Raw genomic sequence first — 18,003 nt, 5'->3', positions numbered from 1 at the left:
TTATGGGCAACTGCATACGTTCAGTAGGCTTTCTATGATAGTTTGAAAGAACTGATCTGCAGGCGCACGGATCGTTTTTTTTTTTTTTTTTTTGCGGCATGGCTGAGGCGCCAACCGAGAAGCGAAATCAGGCTATGGCGATTGCGAACGCGATGCGAACAGGGCCTGAATACACTACCGCGTTCTACTTTTGAAGGCGAAGTTCAATCGTCTTTCATCGTCCACGGCAGTGGTGTAGTGGACTAAGCACTCTAATGCCGACCCGAAGATCGCGGGTTTGATCATGACCATCGCGGTTGCATTTGAATGGAGCCGAAAAGCAAGAGGCCTGTGTGATGCGCGATATCAGTGCATGGTTAAAAAACTATATAGTCTAAATATCCGCAGCCTTCTAGTGCGACCGCCCCCGTAAAGAAATTGTGTTTTTGGGATGTTAACCTCAGGAACTATTGAAGTATTCTCCCATGTCTTTTTCATGAAGATAGAAATTTCAGCTTTGTTCTACCGTGTTGCGAGTGTTCCTAGATGATCTAAGAAAGTAAAATTGTTTTAATTAAAAAGAATTGCACCACCTCCCATGAAAAAAAAAAGAATCATATGGAGAAGCGAAGCAGCGCTGGTGTTCGCTCACTTGTGTTTACAATTATTGTTTCCGTTTGTATATTTTCGTATTTGATTCATTTGTGCGTGAAGTTGTGTATGTGTTGTGTGCCGGTTCTGTTACCCCCCTCCCATTTTTTTATATTACCGTGCGTGTGTGTCGCGAAGTTAGCACCCAGCTTTACTGAGAAAGTTAGACGGAGTGAGTGCGCGTAGCATTATATACGAGCGCACAGCTGTGGCGGAGAGTTAAACGAGAGATAGTAACGAAGCGGAAGCAGCGTTCTGCCACCTCCTTCACCCCACCTCCTTCCACCTCCGCGCTCACGCAAGGAGAAAGTGGAGAGTTGGTGCATGCGCAGTGGCGGGAGCGGACAGTGTTCGAGAGACAGACACAGACACGAGAAAAAGCTGTTCCGCATTTAAAAGGGATCGTTTTACACTGGTGATCATACAGAGATGTCTATACCCAGGCACTTGATTATATCTAAGCGGCGAGTTTTGCGTATATGTGCGTGGATAATCGGCGAAAAAAAGGGCGTAAAAAAAAATTACACGAGTATGCAACTGGACAGAGCAGTTCAGCGCTCGCTATTGTGGTTTCGTTCCGTATTTGTTGTAGATGCGAAGCAGCTTTTTGACTAGCCTGTGTAACGCTGTCCCGTGTGTTCGTACGGACACCCTCACCGCAAGATTTGGAGTAACGCCAAGTGGGTCAAGTCAGCAGCGAATTGACGTCACTCACCTCCTCAACCGTATACCAGCTGCCGGCTCCTCCGTATGCTCGCAACGCGCTTCTCTCTCGCTTCACCCTCTCCACTGCCCTCAACACTTCACCGCACGTCGAGTGGAAAACACAAGACAAATTTTGTTGCGCGTCCGCATCTGCCGTATGAACGCAAGATGCCATTGTAAATGGCTAGCACGCTGCGCCCGTACTGCTGCTGCGGACGCGTGAATAAAAGCTCTCTAATATTTTGGCTCATTTATCAACGATTTAACCTTATGAAACGCAAGCCGCCTGTCATGTTTTTTTGTTGCAAACAAACGCATACTTAAGTAAATGCTACACCGAGTTTCGCTTCCAACCATTCTTTGAGCAAACGTGTGCGTACCGCTGCTGCTTCGCATACCATCAAGGTTCACTTCGGGCAGATGGCCCATAATTTTTCAGTTTCCGCACTTTTTTTTTTGGCCAGCAATACTTTTCGAAGAATTGCACTGGAAAAAAATCACAGCATATCCATGGAGAGGAAGATGATAAGTGGGGCGAAGCGCCCGACCATTAGTGTGTCCATGCGTCCGTCCAAGCGTCCGTCCGTTCACCCGTCCGCCCCACCGTCCGTGCTTCCATCTATTCGTTTATTCGTGCTTCCGTTCATCCGTCCGTGCTACTGTCCGTTCGTCTTTCTGTCCGTGCATGCTTCCATCCGTCTGTCTGTCCGTTCATCCGTATCTGCTTCACTGTCCATCCGTGCTTCTCTCCGTCTGTGCTTTCGTCCATTCGTCGGGTCTTCCGTCCGTTTTTTTGTCCGCCATGCTTCCGTCCATCCGTGCGTCCGTCCGCCCGTGTTTCCGTCCGTATTTCCGTCCGTGCTTCTGTCCATCCGCCCATCCGTGCCTCTGCCTGCCTGCCTGCCTGCCTGTCTACCTGTCTGTCTGTCTGTCTGTCTGTCTGTCTGTCTGTCTGTCTGTCTGTCTGTCTGTCTGTCTGTCTGTCTGTCTGTCTGTCTGTCTGTCTGTCTGTCTGTCTGTCTGTCTGTCTGTCTGTCTGTCTGCCTGTCACTCCCACTAGCACCACCTGCTGAGTGAGTAATACAACTAGGTGGTTAGGAACCGGTCACAAGGACACATGCTTGGGCAGACCTATGGCTTTAGAAAGTTCGCCCCCTAAAAGAAAAACGGACGCATCTGTGATCAATATATTTCCTCCCTTTAACATGTACCTTTCGGCGTGTGCTGGTAACTGTGCTTGATACTCCAGTGGGAAAATACACAGTACACTAAAAATTGTTAGGCATATTTGAGCTATCTGCGCTTCTGCTAATAAAAGTTTTTCGTCTTTTGTGGTAGTCTACTGTATTTTTATGTGTTACCTTCCATATGATATTGAGAAGTAGGATCCGCAGCAAAGAGGGCCGTATTGGCTAGCCGGAATGCCGATAGTGAAAGCGCACGGTATTGCCATTTTTTAGTTCCATAGGTTTGTCGCCTCCTTTGTTCTATATTTAAGAGTAAGCGTTGCCCAAAAGTATTTCTGAAGCAAAACCAGATTGAGCGTGCTCAAGACAACTGAATAATCTTGTTTTCTATAGTATTCTGTTTATAGATTGTCCTGTAGGCCGTCAAATCAGGGTACAGTGGAACCTCGATGGCACGATCACGGCTTGAACGAATTCCGAGGTGATAAGAAGCTTGCTGTGGTCACGGCTTAAGCTCATGAGCCTCCAATGGCATGAAATTCGGTTGTTGAGAAACGCTTTCGCCGCGCGACGTTTGATATGAACTTACGCTACCGTGCAGGTTCGAACAGTTGCTGCTTGAGTTCCAGTGGAAGACACGTCAATCACGCGCGGCTGCCTTATCTCCAAGCATGTACATTCGCATCGCGCTGCAAGTGTGTTAGAATCGGCCTTAAGCAGCGCGAGGTATCCTCCGAGATTATGCGCGCGAATCTTGCAGGATACACCTTGACGTGCCTTTTTCTTCATATTGCAGGTGCAAACCGCTACTTAGTTCACGTTTGCCGCAGTACTTTACGGTCCTGCGAAAAAGCGTTCTAAGATTAGAAAGTAGCTGTGAACTGTCTGGGGTCGCTACGCATCTCGTTCCGCACCAGCGTCATTTATTTACGAGCACAAGTATGATAGTTGACGCCTATAAGTAGTACTGGCAATTATTTAGAACGGTTTATGATGTTGCCGCGACCCCGAGAAGCAATAAATGAAAATGCACGCCAGCTTCCTTTGAGAGCATTTTGATTTTCTATGTGCTCCGGTGATACAAAATTTCTTTTATAGACAATTTTTCTTTCAGTGAAGTTAATATAACCGAAATTTCCTTGTATAAATTTTTGCCCTCATAGAGCTCCCCTTCTGTTTTTTTTTATTTTTTTAAGCTATAGTCTTTTTTCACTCGTGTGCCCTGCAACGACACGCCTACTTCATCACACGTGTACATATGTCTGTTTTAGGAAGTCTCGTTTGAAGAATTATCATGCCTGGGACCTACACGTGCTTTTATGGCTAGGCATTTAGAAACAGTGCATGCCAAAATACAGTGACGCGTTAAATAACTTGCTGCGGGTCGCAGTGAAAAATGATTTGAATATTGTGCTTTTCGTGCCATAAGTAGAATGATATGCGCATTTTCGAAAAAAAGGGTCGCTGGAGCCGACATTTGAGCAAGTCACTGTCCTGTCATCATGAAAGCGTAGGCTTCAATGACATTCATCGTTCGACGTCTTCTTCAGTCTGCAAACCTACCAGTTTTTGTAAAAATATGTCTTGTTCGTGTAATAATTGCGAGTGCCACAGGCGCGCACCATGCCATTTGGACGGCGCTGTCACCAAAACTTGCCGAAATCCCTTGTACAGGTGGGGCTCTGCTTGTCCCGAGCAACAGCGGCAGTGATCAACTTCAGCTGCTTCATGGTGCTCATTCCAATGTGCAGGACACTGTTACAGATTCTCAGCTCTAGGTTGCCCCCGGTAAGTACACCTGCTGAAGGTGATGTGTTGTGTCACTCGTATTATGCAGGATGTAAGAAGCTGAGAAGACCTTGAGTAGAAAAAGTGAATTTTTCTCGAAATGTTGTTTTGCGATTTTTGGTGTCGTTGAATGCGAAATTTATCATTCGTAATTTTTCTCCATAAGGCTTCCGTGTGCACGTTTTTTTTTTTGAAAAGATACAAGCAGAAAAGCTGCACCAGCCGTCACCATGTACGGAGGTTTTAACATACCTGTACAGTTGTTTGCGCCTCGTGCCGCGTGTGTCTCGCGCAGAGGGCGCATATTGGCTTCACAACTATTGAGAGGTAGGTGGCGTTGTGCTCGTGAGCGTTTATCGCCACCATCATCATCATGGTTAGAACGGTACTGCCGGTGGTGGCGCCTGGCGGCAGGCCTGCGTGACGGCACATGACAAAGTAGCGGGGCTCTTTGGCGGGTGGTGGTTGGCGTGAACGGTTGTCTCGAGCAGTGAGTCTGTGGTAGACGGCAGCGCGAGCCATCTTCCAAAGGCCCTCGTGGTAAGTGAAGCGTTGCCGAAGCTGCCTTGAGCGTGTTCTTGTGCTTGTTATGTTGTTCAGTGTTGTGTAATACTAACTAAGGTTGTTCTAGCATGTGGATCACAATTAAAGTTATAATAATTTGGCTAACAATATCGTCGATTTAAAAGTAGTTAAAAATTGGCCCCGTATCTGCATGTTAATCTGCAGATGTCGCCGAAAGACGATAGTCTTGCGTGTGGAGAAAGTGAAGAAAACACTTATTTGATACTCTGTGCAAGAAAATTGGTGAATGATATTTTGGAGACGCCGCGTGAGTGCCTCGAGCGTTTAGCGGAGGCGAACGAGCGCATCAAGCACGTCACACGTGAGACATGAGCGCCCTCTGGCAGTTTTTTTTTTTTTTTTTGGGGAAAACGAAGCACGTGGCTTTGAGACGGGTGTGCGCGCCCGTCTCAGAGGTCATAACATGTGGAACGCAAGACGACGGGTAGGTACCACCACTATCTCGTCTTAGCAAACCGTTGGAAACACTCGTCTTTTTGTGCAAGCGTCGCATGGTCAGCGCAGTGTGATAAGCGCTATGGCCCTTAAAATTACTTATGTATGTCTTTTCTAGTAGAAGGCGCACATGCAGAACATATAGGTGTTGTTATGGTGTCCCAGACATTCGCAATAATTGCTTTTCAATGGGTAATTGCACAAGCATGAACGCTGAATCTTGAGCAGCATTGGTGGGTGCTGCGGATGAGGTCGGCCGTTTCAAGTACCCGGTGTCGTGAAAAGTGGTCAAACAGACAAATGTTCAGACATACAGACAGACAGACCAAAATTTTTGCATTGAAGGTCCCCAAGAAAGACTATCGTATTTAATGATTGCGGTTTGATTCAGGCTGACCGCGTCTGCTGTGTTCGTTCACTCCAAGAGCGCGGCGTTCTCAACACCGAGGCACCACACATGTAACCGAAAATGAAACTGCGTTTTGTGGGCGTCAGATGATTCGCTTCCGATACCCACAAAACAAACAAAAAAGTGAAGTTGCCACTAGAGAAAAGGCATACAGTAGTAAGGTTCACAATAAAACTGGCTACAACTATTGAGAATTTTAGCCCCCTAAGTATCTTGTCTGAGCATTGCCCATATTTCTAACCTTCCATGTTCATTTTCTCATAGCTTATATTTCTGGGGCTTTTTTCTTACGTGAATGGTCGTAGGTCTTTTGCTAATTAACACTTTTCATTTAAACTTCGCACACTTATTGTCACATCAGTAAGCTTGCAATGAACCTCAATGAGAAAATCTAGCCAGTAGGATTTGATATGACTGCCTGTCATACAAAGGTGCTCCTTGTTCCAGTGGACATGTACTATTTTGGTTATTTAGGTATTATGTTTTTTTTTCTTTTCATCAACTATCATTACTTATTGTTCATTGCATAGGCCAGAGCTTTCTACATCTGCTAGAAAAAAAAAGAGCGAACAGAATTTGAGTTAGGAGTGTTTGCCTCGGCACACTTCAATAAAATTTTAAATGCGAAGGATTTCTTGGCAAACGTCGGTGACTTTGAGCTTATCTATCTATCTATCTATCTATCTATCTATCTATCTATCTATCTATCTATCTATCTATCTATCTATCTATCTATCTATCTATCTATCTATCTATCTATCTATCTATCTATCTATCTATCTATCTATCTATCTATCTATCTATCTATCGATCAATCTATCTATCTATCTTTCTATCTATCTAATCTAGCCGCTTACGTTTGGGTGCTCTCGTGGTCACCCTCTTAACTTGGGATAAAGCAAAATTTGCATGAGAGGGTAAGACGGTTTGACGAATGTGACGTGCTGGTGAAGACATAAATAATGTCAAAATCTCGTCGCGTACGTTGTCAATTACTTCCCGCCAGACAGTGGCACATACTTAACGGCAGGTATGTGCCGCTGGTAAGCGGGTATGTGCCACGGGTGATGTACAGTATCTACCCACGAACGAGAAGAACACACGTGGCCAACTATAACGCGTGAGCGTTAAGCAATACCAGACATCGGTAGCGTCGACCCAACGAAGGCATAGAATAAATGTCAGGGTTTAGCAAAACCGGGTATAAGCAGCGTTGGCCACCCGACGAATGCAAATAATAAATTTCAGGGTCCCAGCAGGAATCGAACCCAAGCATTCTGCCACAGAGCTACGCCAGGTCTCAGAACCACTTTCAAATAGACGCTAATTTTCATGAAACGTCAATAGTGGTTGCAGTGGTGCCTACCAAATTTTAAAAACTTTACATATGTACTCCTTTGACACAGCCGTCACGTCGGGTTAACGTGAATCGTGGTGAGGTGCCATGCGCTGAAATTGATTTATGTAGCAGTGTCAAGGGCCAGCGTCTTCGCGAGCATCAGCGCTTCGTATCAGCTTCTGGTGTCACTAAAACACATTTCCAGTTGATATCGTTGTACAAGTGAAAAACTGGTGATATAAACATCTGCAACTCTTCAACATATGTCTCTGCGTGCAACATATCTATATATATTTAGCGTCATTTTATGACGTGTCCCTCAATTAAAATAAACATGCTACCCAGGCCACTTTCTTTCCGCGTGCTTCGCATAAGTTGATTCCCATATACGTGGGATCTGCGGAATTCTTTAATTGTGAAAAATGAACAAAATGTTTGACTATCTTCATAACGCTCACAAGTGCCAAAAATGTGCGCTTCATATTTAGGACTAATAGTTTTTAGTGTTTGTTGCTGTTTCAAAAAAGAATTCTGTAACTTGGCCTCATACCTTAATTTGGGGTTTTTCGTTGTCTCTGGTGCGAATATTCCAACGCAGGAATTTAGAGAAGACAATCTTTGATGGTGGACGGCACGACTTTAGGTCTATAAAAGTGAAACTCTAACATGCACACGCATAAAGCTGGTCACGAACCTTGCATTAAGCGCAAAAGTGAAGCTGAACAATTCTGCAGTCTGGCTGCACCAGAAGAGAACTTGTCCTAGTTGGTGTTAAGTGTTGACGAATGTCCTTGTTTCTGCACAATACATTCTCAAGTCTAATCTGATGGCTTCTGGGTCGTTCTTGGGCCTTAGCTAGCACACGCTAGGTTGTTTTTAGATTGCTTGTCAGTGCACAGAGATTCAAGTTGAACCACAAACAGCGACGGACGCACACGGATGTCCGATCTCTGAGACAGAAACTCGAGTAGAAGCCGAGCGTACGTCCTTCGCCATGTGTATACGTCGTCTTTTGCGTGCGACTGTCATCGCTTAGGGGTCATCTCGCAGCATCCACTTGGGAGTGTTAGTCAGCACCAATGGCTCCTAATGGCGCTGACTAACACTCCCAAGTTGAAATGCACAAACGTACTCGATGAAGTGGACGGGAGATGACTGCCACTGTAGCTCAGCTGGTAGAGCTTCGGACATGTAATTCAAAAGGCGGCTTGTCATCTTTTCGTCTACTTTGTATTCTTCACATTTTATAGATAAATAACTAGTAATAATATCTTGTATACTTTTCTTGGCGTTATTGTGTGTTAGTTCTCACTAAACTGGGCACGATGGCACTAACCACGCTGATGTATATTTGCATTGACAAGTGCATCACGGCATTGCAAATAAAAAAAATTTCTCATGCTTAGAAGGTATACACAGCTTGTTAACATGCTCCTGAGAGGCCTGTGTAAAAATTCATTGTTGTAGTCATTATTTCTCTATTGAATGAAAAGGTAGGTAATATCGGAGAAACTCTGTACTCATGCTTTAAAGGTCCCTTGAAAGGATTGCTTGAAAGGTTGTGCCTGGCCGCTACCTCCAAGGCTCACATAATGCCCGGAGCTGTATCTCCAGGTCCGCATTGTGGAGTGCGTGTTTCCACGTCTTGGTTGAGCGAGTGGTGAGGAGATAAGAAAGCTTGCTTTGAAGCTTGAACCAATAATAGCACAACGACTAACCTCGTTCCAAAAACAGCCAATACTGTGTAAAGAGTCCCCAATATAAAACTCTTCGCAATATTTCGATTTCTCTAGAGTATTCTGAATTCAGAACATTGAAGTGCCTTATAGCAGTAAATATCGCTTTACTAAAACAGAAATTTTTCAAGCTAATCTCATGTTTTTTTTCGCACTAATAATCGTACGTTTCCTGTTTTATTGTACCCACGGGCTTTAGCGAAGACGTGCCGATGAACTTCTGTACGATAGCCACTTACCCTGTAGGTTATAACGCATGCGTCTTATATATGTGAAGCATTTCCTCGCGTACGGTAAGCACTTTTGGTATCTATCTATCTATCTATCTATCTATCTATCTATCTATCTATCTATCTATCTATCTATCTATCTATCTATCTATCTATCTATCTATCTATCTATCTATCTATCTATCTATCTATCTATCTATCTATCTGCTAACGTCTGAATGCTGTCGTGATCATCCCCTCAACTTGGCATGAAGAAAAATTAGTATGGCAGAGTAAAATGATTTGACGAATATGACGCACTGGTTATGACATGAACAATGTCGAAATCCCATCGCGCACGTCGTCACTTTCCGCCAAACTGTGGCACATACCCGCGGGCGGTTATGTGCATAGGTGATTGACACTTAATAACTACCCATGAAAGGCGATTGCAGGCACAGGTAAATTTAACCCGTGAACGTTAAGAAAAAACTAACATAGGCAGCGTTGACCCGGTGAATGTAAAGAAATATTGTCGGGATCCAGAAGGAATCAAACCCCAGCATTCTGCGCGACAATCAAGTATTTTACCACAGAGCCTCGCCAGGTCTCGCAATTACATTTCAAATATACCCTAATGCTCGTGAAACGTCAATAGGGGTTGCAGGGCCGGCTGTCCTAATTTACGAATATTGAATTTTTTCTCCTGTCCTGTGGACGGGTTAAAATCAATTGTAATTAGATTACATCCGCTGAAGTTTATCTATGTAGCAGTGTCCTGAACTACCACCCTCGCGGGCACCAGCGCTTCAAGTCAGCTTGTCGCTTGTGGTGTTGCTAATCCTCATGTTGCTGTTGAAATTGTCGCCAAAGTGCAGATAACTGGTTGCCTAAACGTCTGCGACTGTTCAACATAATGCTGTGCGTTAAACATTCGTACATGTATGTAGCGTCAATTCAAAACATGTTGCTCACTAAAAATAATTACAACACGTCACCTTTCCTCTGCATGCTTCACATAACGTCCATTCCCAAGGTACGTGGTATATGGCGAACTTTTTTTACACAGCGAAATCACCCAACAAGTTTAAGTTAAAAAAAAAACGATACATTGTGAACCTGTGATATACTCTCCTTTCTTGCTATCAAATACATGAATATATAAAGTCGACTTTAATTCCAAGCAGCTTTGCTGTTTAAAAAGTTCGCGTTGACAGTCGGCAAAACTACCAAGAAACGACCGTTTCTTGCTTTCTTTATGGAAAGTTTAGGAGGCAGAAATACCCGCGTGGTATCTGTAACCAATAAATTATCTATATGAAAATTGCAAAGGCAGTCTTTTCTATAAAAGGGGTCATGCAACACTTCTTGGGCATGGCCAGAAAACACTGGCGATCGATAGTAGAGGCTGCAGAGAACACGTGGGCCAAATATTTGGCCGCAGCACGCGGCCTGAAATATACAATAAATTATCAAAATCTGCGAGAAAATAAAAATTTATTCATGAAGTGAATGATGATGAGTAGGCGAATCTCCGGAGATTCATCCGTAAAACCCCGAATCGTCCCTGAATTTTGCCCAGTACATCATCAACGATGGCCGTCTGTCCATCCGTCCATACATCTGTCTGTCTGTTTGTCCGTCCGTCTGTCTGTCAATCCGTCCATCTGTTTGTAATTGTTGCGCAAGTGCAGGTAACTGTCTGTCTGTCTATCTGTCTGTCTGTCCATCCGTTCATCTGTTTGGAATTGTTGCGCAAGTGCAGGTAACTGTCTGTCTGTCTGTCCGTCTGTCTGTCCATCCATCCATCTGTTTGGAATTGTTGCGCAAGTACAGGTAACAGTCTGTCTGTTTGTCTGTCTGTCTGTCCATTCGTCCATCTGTTTTGAATTGTTGCGCAAGTGCAGGTAACTGTCTGTCTGTCTGTCTGTCTGTCTGTCTGTCTGTCTGTCTGTCTGTCTGTCTATCTGTCCGTCTGTCCGTCCATTCGTCCATCTGTTTGGAATTGTTGCGCAAGTGCACGTAACTGTCTGTCTGTCTGTCTGTCTGTCCATCCGTCCATCTGTTTGGAATTGTTGCGCAAGTGCAGGTAACTGTCTGTCTGTCTGTCTGTCTGTCTGTCTGTCTGTCTGTCTGTCCATCCGTCCATCTGTTTGGAATTGTTGCGCAAGTACAGGTAACTGTCTGTCTGTCTGTCTGTGTGTCTGTCTGTCCATTCGTTCATCTGTTCGGAATTGTTGCGCAAGTGCAGGTAACTGTCTGTCTGTCTGTCTGTCTGTCTGTCCGTCTGTCTGTCCGTCCATTCGTCCATCTGTTTGGAATCGTTGCGCAAGTGCACGTAACTGTCTGTCTGTCTGTCTGTCTGTCTGTCTGTCTGTCTGTCTGTCTGTCTGTCTGTCTGTGGCACATAGGAGTGGAGTGAGTGCCACAGTAACATCACCACCCAGTGAGCACTCCGAGTACTCCGAGTACTAGGGGTGGCTGCGACCGACAACTACAATGGTAGACAGGCCTACTTCTTGAGGAGCTTCGCCCTTAAATTTTGCTTCCTGTTCTATCAACATATGATGAAAGAGAACCAAAAATCACCTGTAAAAGGCCTTATATCAGCCATTGGCTGATTTGACAATGGTGCGCTCAGTCGTTACAGGGATCGCCGCGGGAGATTGCGACTTGTCCACGCGTGCGCGCGCAATCACTCAAATAAACCGCGTATTCGAGGGAAAAAAGAAAAAGCACTCAAGGTCACGTGGTGCACGTAACGTATTTTCTTTGGCCATGCCATCCCTCCCTGCTTAGGTTTCAGTGCTTTCGTCGAAAGAGGGAAAACAGAATGTCAATGCAGCGTGCGAGAAATCTGTGTAACGCCACTCGTACTGGGCGGATTCTTGAAACTTTTGCGGTGTTTAATTCGTTAGACAATAGACTCTACTAGTGAATTTGTTCCTCGGTTACCTGACAAAGCATTCGAGGGTCCCTTTAAGTGTATATTATTGTTTTAAGCTTTTCTGCATGTGAATTTTATCTCCCGATGCTTTGAAACGGCACTCTTAATTCCATGGTGTTTCTATATGCGAAATATTTTTCTCCGCGAAGTCGCATTTGTGGGCTTCTTTAAAAATAGAGTTGGATTTTAGTCATATATACATATCGAAGAAAGCAAGAAGCGCTCATTTCTTGTAGATTTTTCAGACTGTCAGCGCGAACCTTCCAAACGAAAAGTTGCTGTAAATTCAAGACGAGATTTGAAATCTCCACGTGTCTGATAGTAAGACGATAGATGGCTGTCGCTACCTCAGGTTAATAATGCCTTAGTTTTTTTTTATTTCGACGTTAGAATAAATTCTATCATATACTTAGAAATTTTGGCGCAACCTCGACTCACGCAAACACTCACACAAGCACACACACTTACACCAGAGCAACACACACGACACGCAGCGCTCACTACCAACTGTTTATTGCTCCTATCTGACCTTCTTAAATACGTACATCGAAATGCGCAAAGGCACAAACTAACAGAACTGCGCCAGTAGAAAACCAACATGGCGTCACCACACCACTAGGAACAAGTAAAAAGTAAAAAAAGTAAAAAAAGTAAAAAAGGGGGGGGGTTAACACGAAAAGGAGATATAATCGCTAAACCCTCGCATCAAGGAAAGATATTTCTTGTTGATGCAACACCAAAGATGGCTCGCTGACACATATATCTTTATTCTTTTCTATATAATATGCTTCTAACAGCAAACGTGCTGATAAATTTGAGCTTCTCCCAAGAATCCTTGTATCCGAAAATCGTGGTTCACACCCACATGCGGCAATATGCGACACAAGATGTGCGTACTTATCCTCGTTTTTCTTAACCTTTAGCGCATGCTCCCTAAGCCGGTCATTGAGGCATCGCTCGGTAATGCCAATGTACACGTTACCGCAGGAAAAAGGAATGGAGTATACAACTCCCATGGAACATTTTACGAAGGCATTCTCATGTTTTTTCACGCAACCGCGTCTCTTGCCATTGCAAATACGCGGACATAACTTGGCGAGCTTTTCTGGCGCAGAAAAGACCACAGCCACACCATGCCTTGCAGCAACCTTCTTAATATTATGGGAGAGCTTGTGCACGTAAGGCACGACTTGAAGCTTGGAACCCGAAGGATCCCAAGTAGCTCTATCCCTTTGTGTTCCACGTTTCATCTTCTGCAGTAGTGACTCGGCGACCGCGTTTAGGACCGACGAAGGGAAGCCCGCCGCCGTCAATCGGCTGATCTGTTCAAAAAAACTAGTACGCATGTGGTGTGGACACGACTTAATCAACGAGGATTCTAGACATAGCGAAGCAATACCTCTTTTAACTAATTTCGAGTGTGCAGAATCATACGGCAACAGCCCCTTCTTCACTCTAGGCCGGTACACCCAACAAAAGTGTTCACTACCCCACAGTAGCTTGAGGTCTAAAAACTGGAGACAAGCCTCTGTGGGTACCTCGGTAGTGAACCTAAGTCCGCGTCCATGATCTTTAAAAACACTAAGCACATGTTCACAATAAGAACGCTGCACTTCATATGATACCTCATCCGCACGCACACTCACTGAAGTACAGGCGTCTACTTGAAAATCTAAAAAGTAATTGGGGGGTGTATATGGCCCCCGCTTGTCTAAAAGAATTAAAAAATCGTCAACATATCTAAAAATCTTCAAAACCTTATTCCCCCTTAAAAATTTATCCAACGTCCTATCTACATCTGCTAAAAAAATATCAGTAAGAACAGGGGCGACACAAGAACCTATACAGATGCCTTGTCGTTGTAGATAGGGCTTGTCGTTAAAAGTAATAAAAGTAACGTTAAGATAAAATTCTAAAAGTGCTAAAAAGTTTTCAACGGATACGCCCGCATTATTCATAAAAGAAACGTCACCATTATCTTCTATGCACTGTCGGACCGAAGTCAAAAGCTTATCATGAGGTACCGAATAAAACAGGTCTTCAACATCTACTGAGAAAGCAAAGGAAATCTGCTGGTTATTCCACAGGGTGTTTACAATCTGCTGGTTATTTTGCCACAGGGTGTTTACAATGAGAAAGCGATTAGCGCCATTGACAAGAACTTTTTACCTGTTAAAAAAAGTGCTGTACGCGTCAAATCTAAATTCACCGCGTTCTGTAGGGAAGTAGGACTTCCTACGCTGGCTGGAACCTTAGCTAGTAGCAAAAGCACTAACTTGAACGTCTTTTTTTCCGCTAAAACCCACAAAGTGGGCATTCCCTTCAGAACCATTGTTAGTGAAAATGGTTCTTGGCAGGGCAACGTTAGCAAATTCCTGTTAAGCAAACTAAAGCCACTCAGTGTTAGTGACCCGTTTCGCACTAAAAGCTCTAGTGATGTCGCAGATTTCATACGGAATAACCAGCAGATTTCCTTTGCTTTCTCAGTAGATGTTGAAGACCTGTTTTATTCGGTACCTCATGATAAGCTTTTGACTTCGGTCCGACAGTGCATAGAAGATAATGGTGACGTTTCTTTTATGAATAATGCGGGCGTATCCGTTGAAAACTTTTTAGCACTTTTAGAATTTTATCTTAACGTTACTTTTATTACTTTTAACGACAAGCCCTATCTACAACGACAAGGCATCTGTATAGGTTCTTGTGTCGCCCCTGTTCTTACTGATATTTTTTTAGCAGATGTAGATAGGACGTTGGATAAATTTTTAAGGGGGAATAAGGTTTTGAAGATTTTTAGATATGTTGACGATTTTTTAATTCTTTTAGACAAGCGGGGGCCATATACACCCCCCAATTACTTTTTAGATTTTCAAGTAGACGCCTGTACTTCAGTGAGTGTGCGTGCGGATGAGGTATCATATGAAGTGCAGCGTTCTTATTGTGAACATGTGCTTAGTGTTTTTAAAGATCATGGACGCGGACTTAGGTTCACTACCGAGGTACCCACAGAGGCTTGTCTCCAGTTTTTAGACCTCAAGCTACTGTGGGGTAGTGAACACTTTTGTTGGGTGTACCGGCCTAGAGTGAAGAAGGGGCTGTTGCCGTATGATTCTGCACACTCGAAATTAGTTAAAAGAGGTATTGCTTCGCTATGTCTAGAATCCTCGTTGATTAAGTCGTGTCCACACCACATGCGTACTAGTTTTTTTGAACAGATCAGCCGATTGACGGCGGCGGGCTTCCCTTCGTCGGTCCTAAACGCGGTCGCCGAGTCACTACTGCAGAAGATGAAACGTGGAACACAAAGGGATAGAGCTACTTGGGATCCTTCGGGTTCCAAGCTTCAAGTCGTGCCTTACGTGCACAAGCTCTCCCATAATATTAAGAAGGTTGCTGCAAGGCATGGTGTGGCTGTGGTCTTTTCTGCGCCAGAAAAGCTCGCCAAGTTATGTCCGCGTATTTGCAATGGCAAGAGACGCGGTTGCGTGAAAAAACATGAGAATGCCTTCGTAAAATGTTCCATGGGAGTTGTATACTCCATTCCTTTTTCCTGCGGTAACGTGTACATTGGCATTACCGAGCGATGCCTCAATGACCGGCTCAGGGAGCATGCGCTAAAGGTTAAGAAAAACGAGGATAAGTACGCACATCTTGTGTCGCATATTGCCGCATGTGGGTGTGAACCACGATTTTCGGATACAAGGATTCTTGGGAGAAGCTCAAATTTATCAGCACGTTTGCTGTTAGAAGCATATTATATAGAAAAGAATAAAGATATATGTGTCAGCGAGCCATCTTTGGTGTTGCATCAACAAGAAATATCTTTCCTTGATGCGAGGGTTTAGCGATTATATCTCCTTTTCGTGTTAACCCCCCCCCTTTTTTACTTTTTTTACTTTTTTTACTTTTTACTTGTTCCTAGTGGTGTGGTGACGCCATGTTGGTTTTCTACTGGCGCAGTTCTGTTAGTTTGTGCCTTTGCGCATTTCGATGTACGTATTTAAGAAGGTCAGATAGGAGCAATAAACAGTTGGTAGTGAGCGCTGCGTGTCGTGTGTGTTGCTCTGGTGTAAGTGTGTGTGCTTGTGTGAGTGTTTGCGTGAGTCGAGGTTGCGCCAAAATTTCTAAGTATATGATGTATAACCAACTAGCCCAACAACAAGTTTTATTAAGAATAAATTCTCTGTGTAAAAAGAAAACGTGTGTGGTATAACCTATCGATTAGGTAGCTAAAGTAAAGCATCTTCCGGAAATTCACCGGCATGTCTTCGCTAAAGCCTCTGGCTTAGGTTATGATGCAGTTTTCATGTTATAGTAGTTTGAAGAAGATTGGTGCACGCCTAAGCTCACCTCCTTTATTGTGTGCGTAACTTTTTGGCATATAGTGCAACTGCATTGTTTTTGTTCTCTTTCAGAAATTTCACGGATGTGTGCGGGTATCTGTGGACCAAGGAGTTAGGCTACATGTTCTTTTCGCCGCAACTATCATCATCACTTCAAGTAAGTGCTAACCATCATCAGTTGGACTAAAACCAGCATACAACTTAATATAGGTGGTAAATTTTTCTTCAACTTTAGGTGCTACCTGTTTACGTCACATCCGAAAAACATGGCATATTTTCGCTCATTGTAAATGTTTATAAGTATTGCCTTTCTGTTCAAACTTTGAACAAACATGATCTGCATGGAAAACGTGACCCAGTATCTAGAAGATTTACCTTCTTTTGAGCGTGAAAATGACAGAAACATTATCTGTGCCCTGGCTGTACGTCATGTTTACCGCTGCGAAATTGTAGTTTATGCTTGGAAGTGTGGCAGCTTGGGCTAGTTGATATGACATGATGATAGTTATAGCACAAGAACAGAACGATGACAAAAAGACAAGAAGGACACGAAGGACACCAAGCCCTCGTGTCCTTCGTGTCCTTCTTGTCTCTTTGTCATCGTTCTGTTCTCGCGCTATAACTATTCCCATGTAGTTTATGCGTTTAGAAAAGTAGCTAACAATTCGGAGTATTCGTTACTCTACAATGGGAGAGTGTAAACCTGCCCCGTGGGCCTCATACATGATGAGGCACGTCGACAAAACTGAAGGTCCAATATTGACGAAGTAGCGCTCAAGAAAGCGCGTGCCTCCGTTTATAACGGCTACGGTAAAATCGAGGCGCCGACGGACGTGACAGAAGCCTGCGTAAAGAAGAAACAAGCATCAAGACGCAACGCGTGCCTCTTCTCTCCCTCTAAAACGCTGCCGCCACGCCGACCATTCTCCTCGCAGCTATCACGAAGCGAACTCAGGAAACATCTTGAAGGGGTGCGGTGCTGCAGAGCCGCGCCATGTTACGAGAGAGATCCCATCCTTTCCAAAACCTTGGCTGTGTGGCGCACCAATAAAACCCTTGAAAATTTCTGAAACTCAGTGGCTAGTGCATATAAGCGAGCAGCAGAAGGATTCACAATTGGAAATGAGAGCTTTCCGTCCGCGTGCAAAGGCTTGTCTTGCAAGCAAGAGATGAGTTTGTTTACCGCCCGTAGGTGAAAACGCGTTCTGCAGTCGCAGCGCGTGAGTGGCGGATATGTTAGCGGCGAAAAAGTTTTGTTATTGAAGTGCGGTCAAGTGACGATGCGAGAGTTTCTTGGAAGAAGAACCTCGGACGCAGCGGGATGACCACCGGTGCTGGATTTAAGAGTGAGTGCTTCCTTGAAGAGAAGCATTCAAGGTTTGTTACAAAAACTTTGCACTGAGTACTTTTGACGGACATTCTAGTCCATAAGTGTGCTCGGTTTGTAATGCATGAGATAGCATTGCAGTGCGTGTTGTTGTATGTGTCCATTGTATTGAATTGGAGTATCTTGTGGGAATTGCATTGTATTTGATAATTGCCAAGGGTGCATGTTTGTACGTTTATTGTACGGCCTTATCATGGCATACATTTTTGGTTTTGTTAACAACTTTTGGCTCTGCCTCGATCTTTGGACCACAGCCGGTGATCCAGCGCACCAAAGGGACTAACAATAAACTGTCCGCGCTTT

At 44.2% G+C, this 18,003-nt stretch overlaps 1 protein-coding gene across 2 annotated transcripts in view; it reads left to right on the top strand.

Annotated features, from left to right (window-relative positions):
• Window positions 1–18,003, top strand: part of LOC119174110 (NADPH oxidase 4) — a 261,285-nt gene that overhangs the window by 153,069 nt on the left and 90,213 nt on the right. For both annotated transcript variants that reach the window (XM_037424916.2, XM_075896203.1), the window contains exons 3-4: window positions 4,197–4,310; window positions 16,386–16,470. In XM_037424916.2, the coding sequence (XP_037280813.2) occupies window positions 4,197–4,310; window positions 16,386–16,470 (199 nt within the window). The remainder of the gene's footprint in view (window positions 1–4,196; window positions 4,311–16,385; window positions 16,471–18,003) is intronic.

Source organism: Rhipicephalus microplus, chromosome 5 (assembly GCF_043290135.1).
Source record: "Rhipicephalus microplus isolate Deutch F79 chromosome 5, USDA_Rmic, whole genome shotgun sequence".
Classification (NCBI taxonomy): domain Eukaryota; kingdom Metazoa; phylum Arthropoda; class Arachnida; order Ixodida; family Ixodidae; genus Rhipicephalus; species Rhipicephalus microplus.
This window is presented reverse-complemented; position numbering and strand designations above follow the sequence as displayed.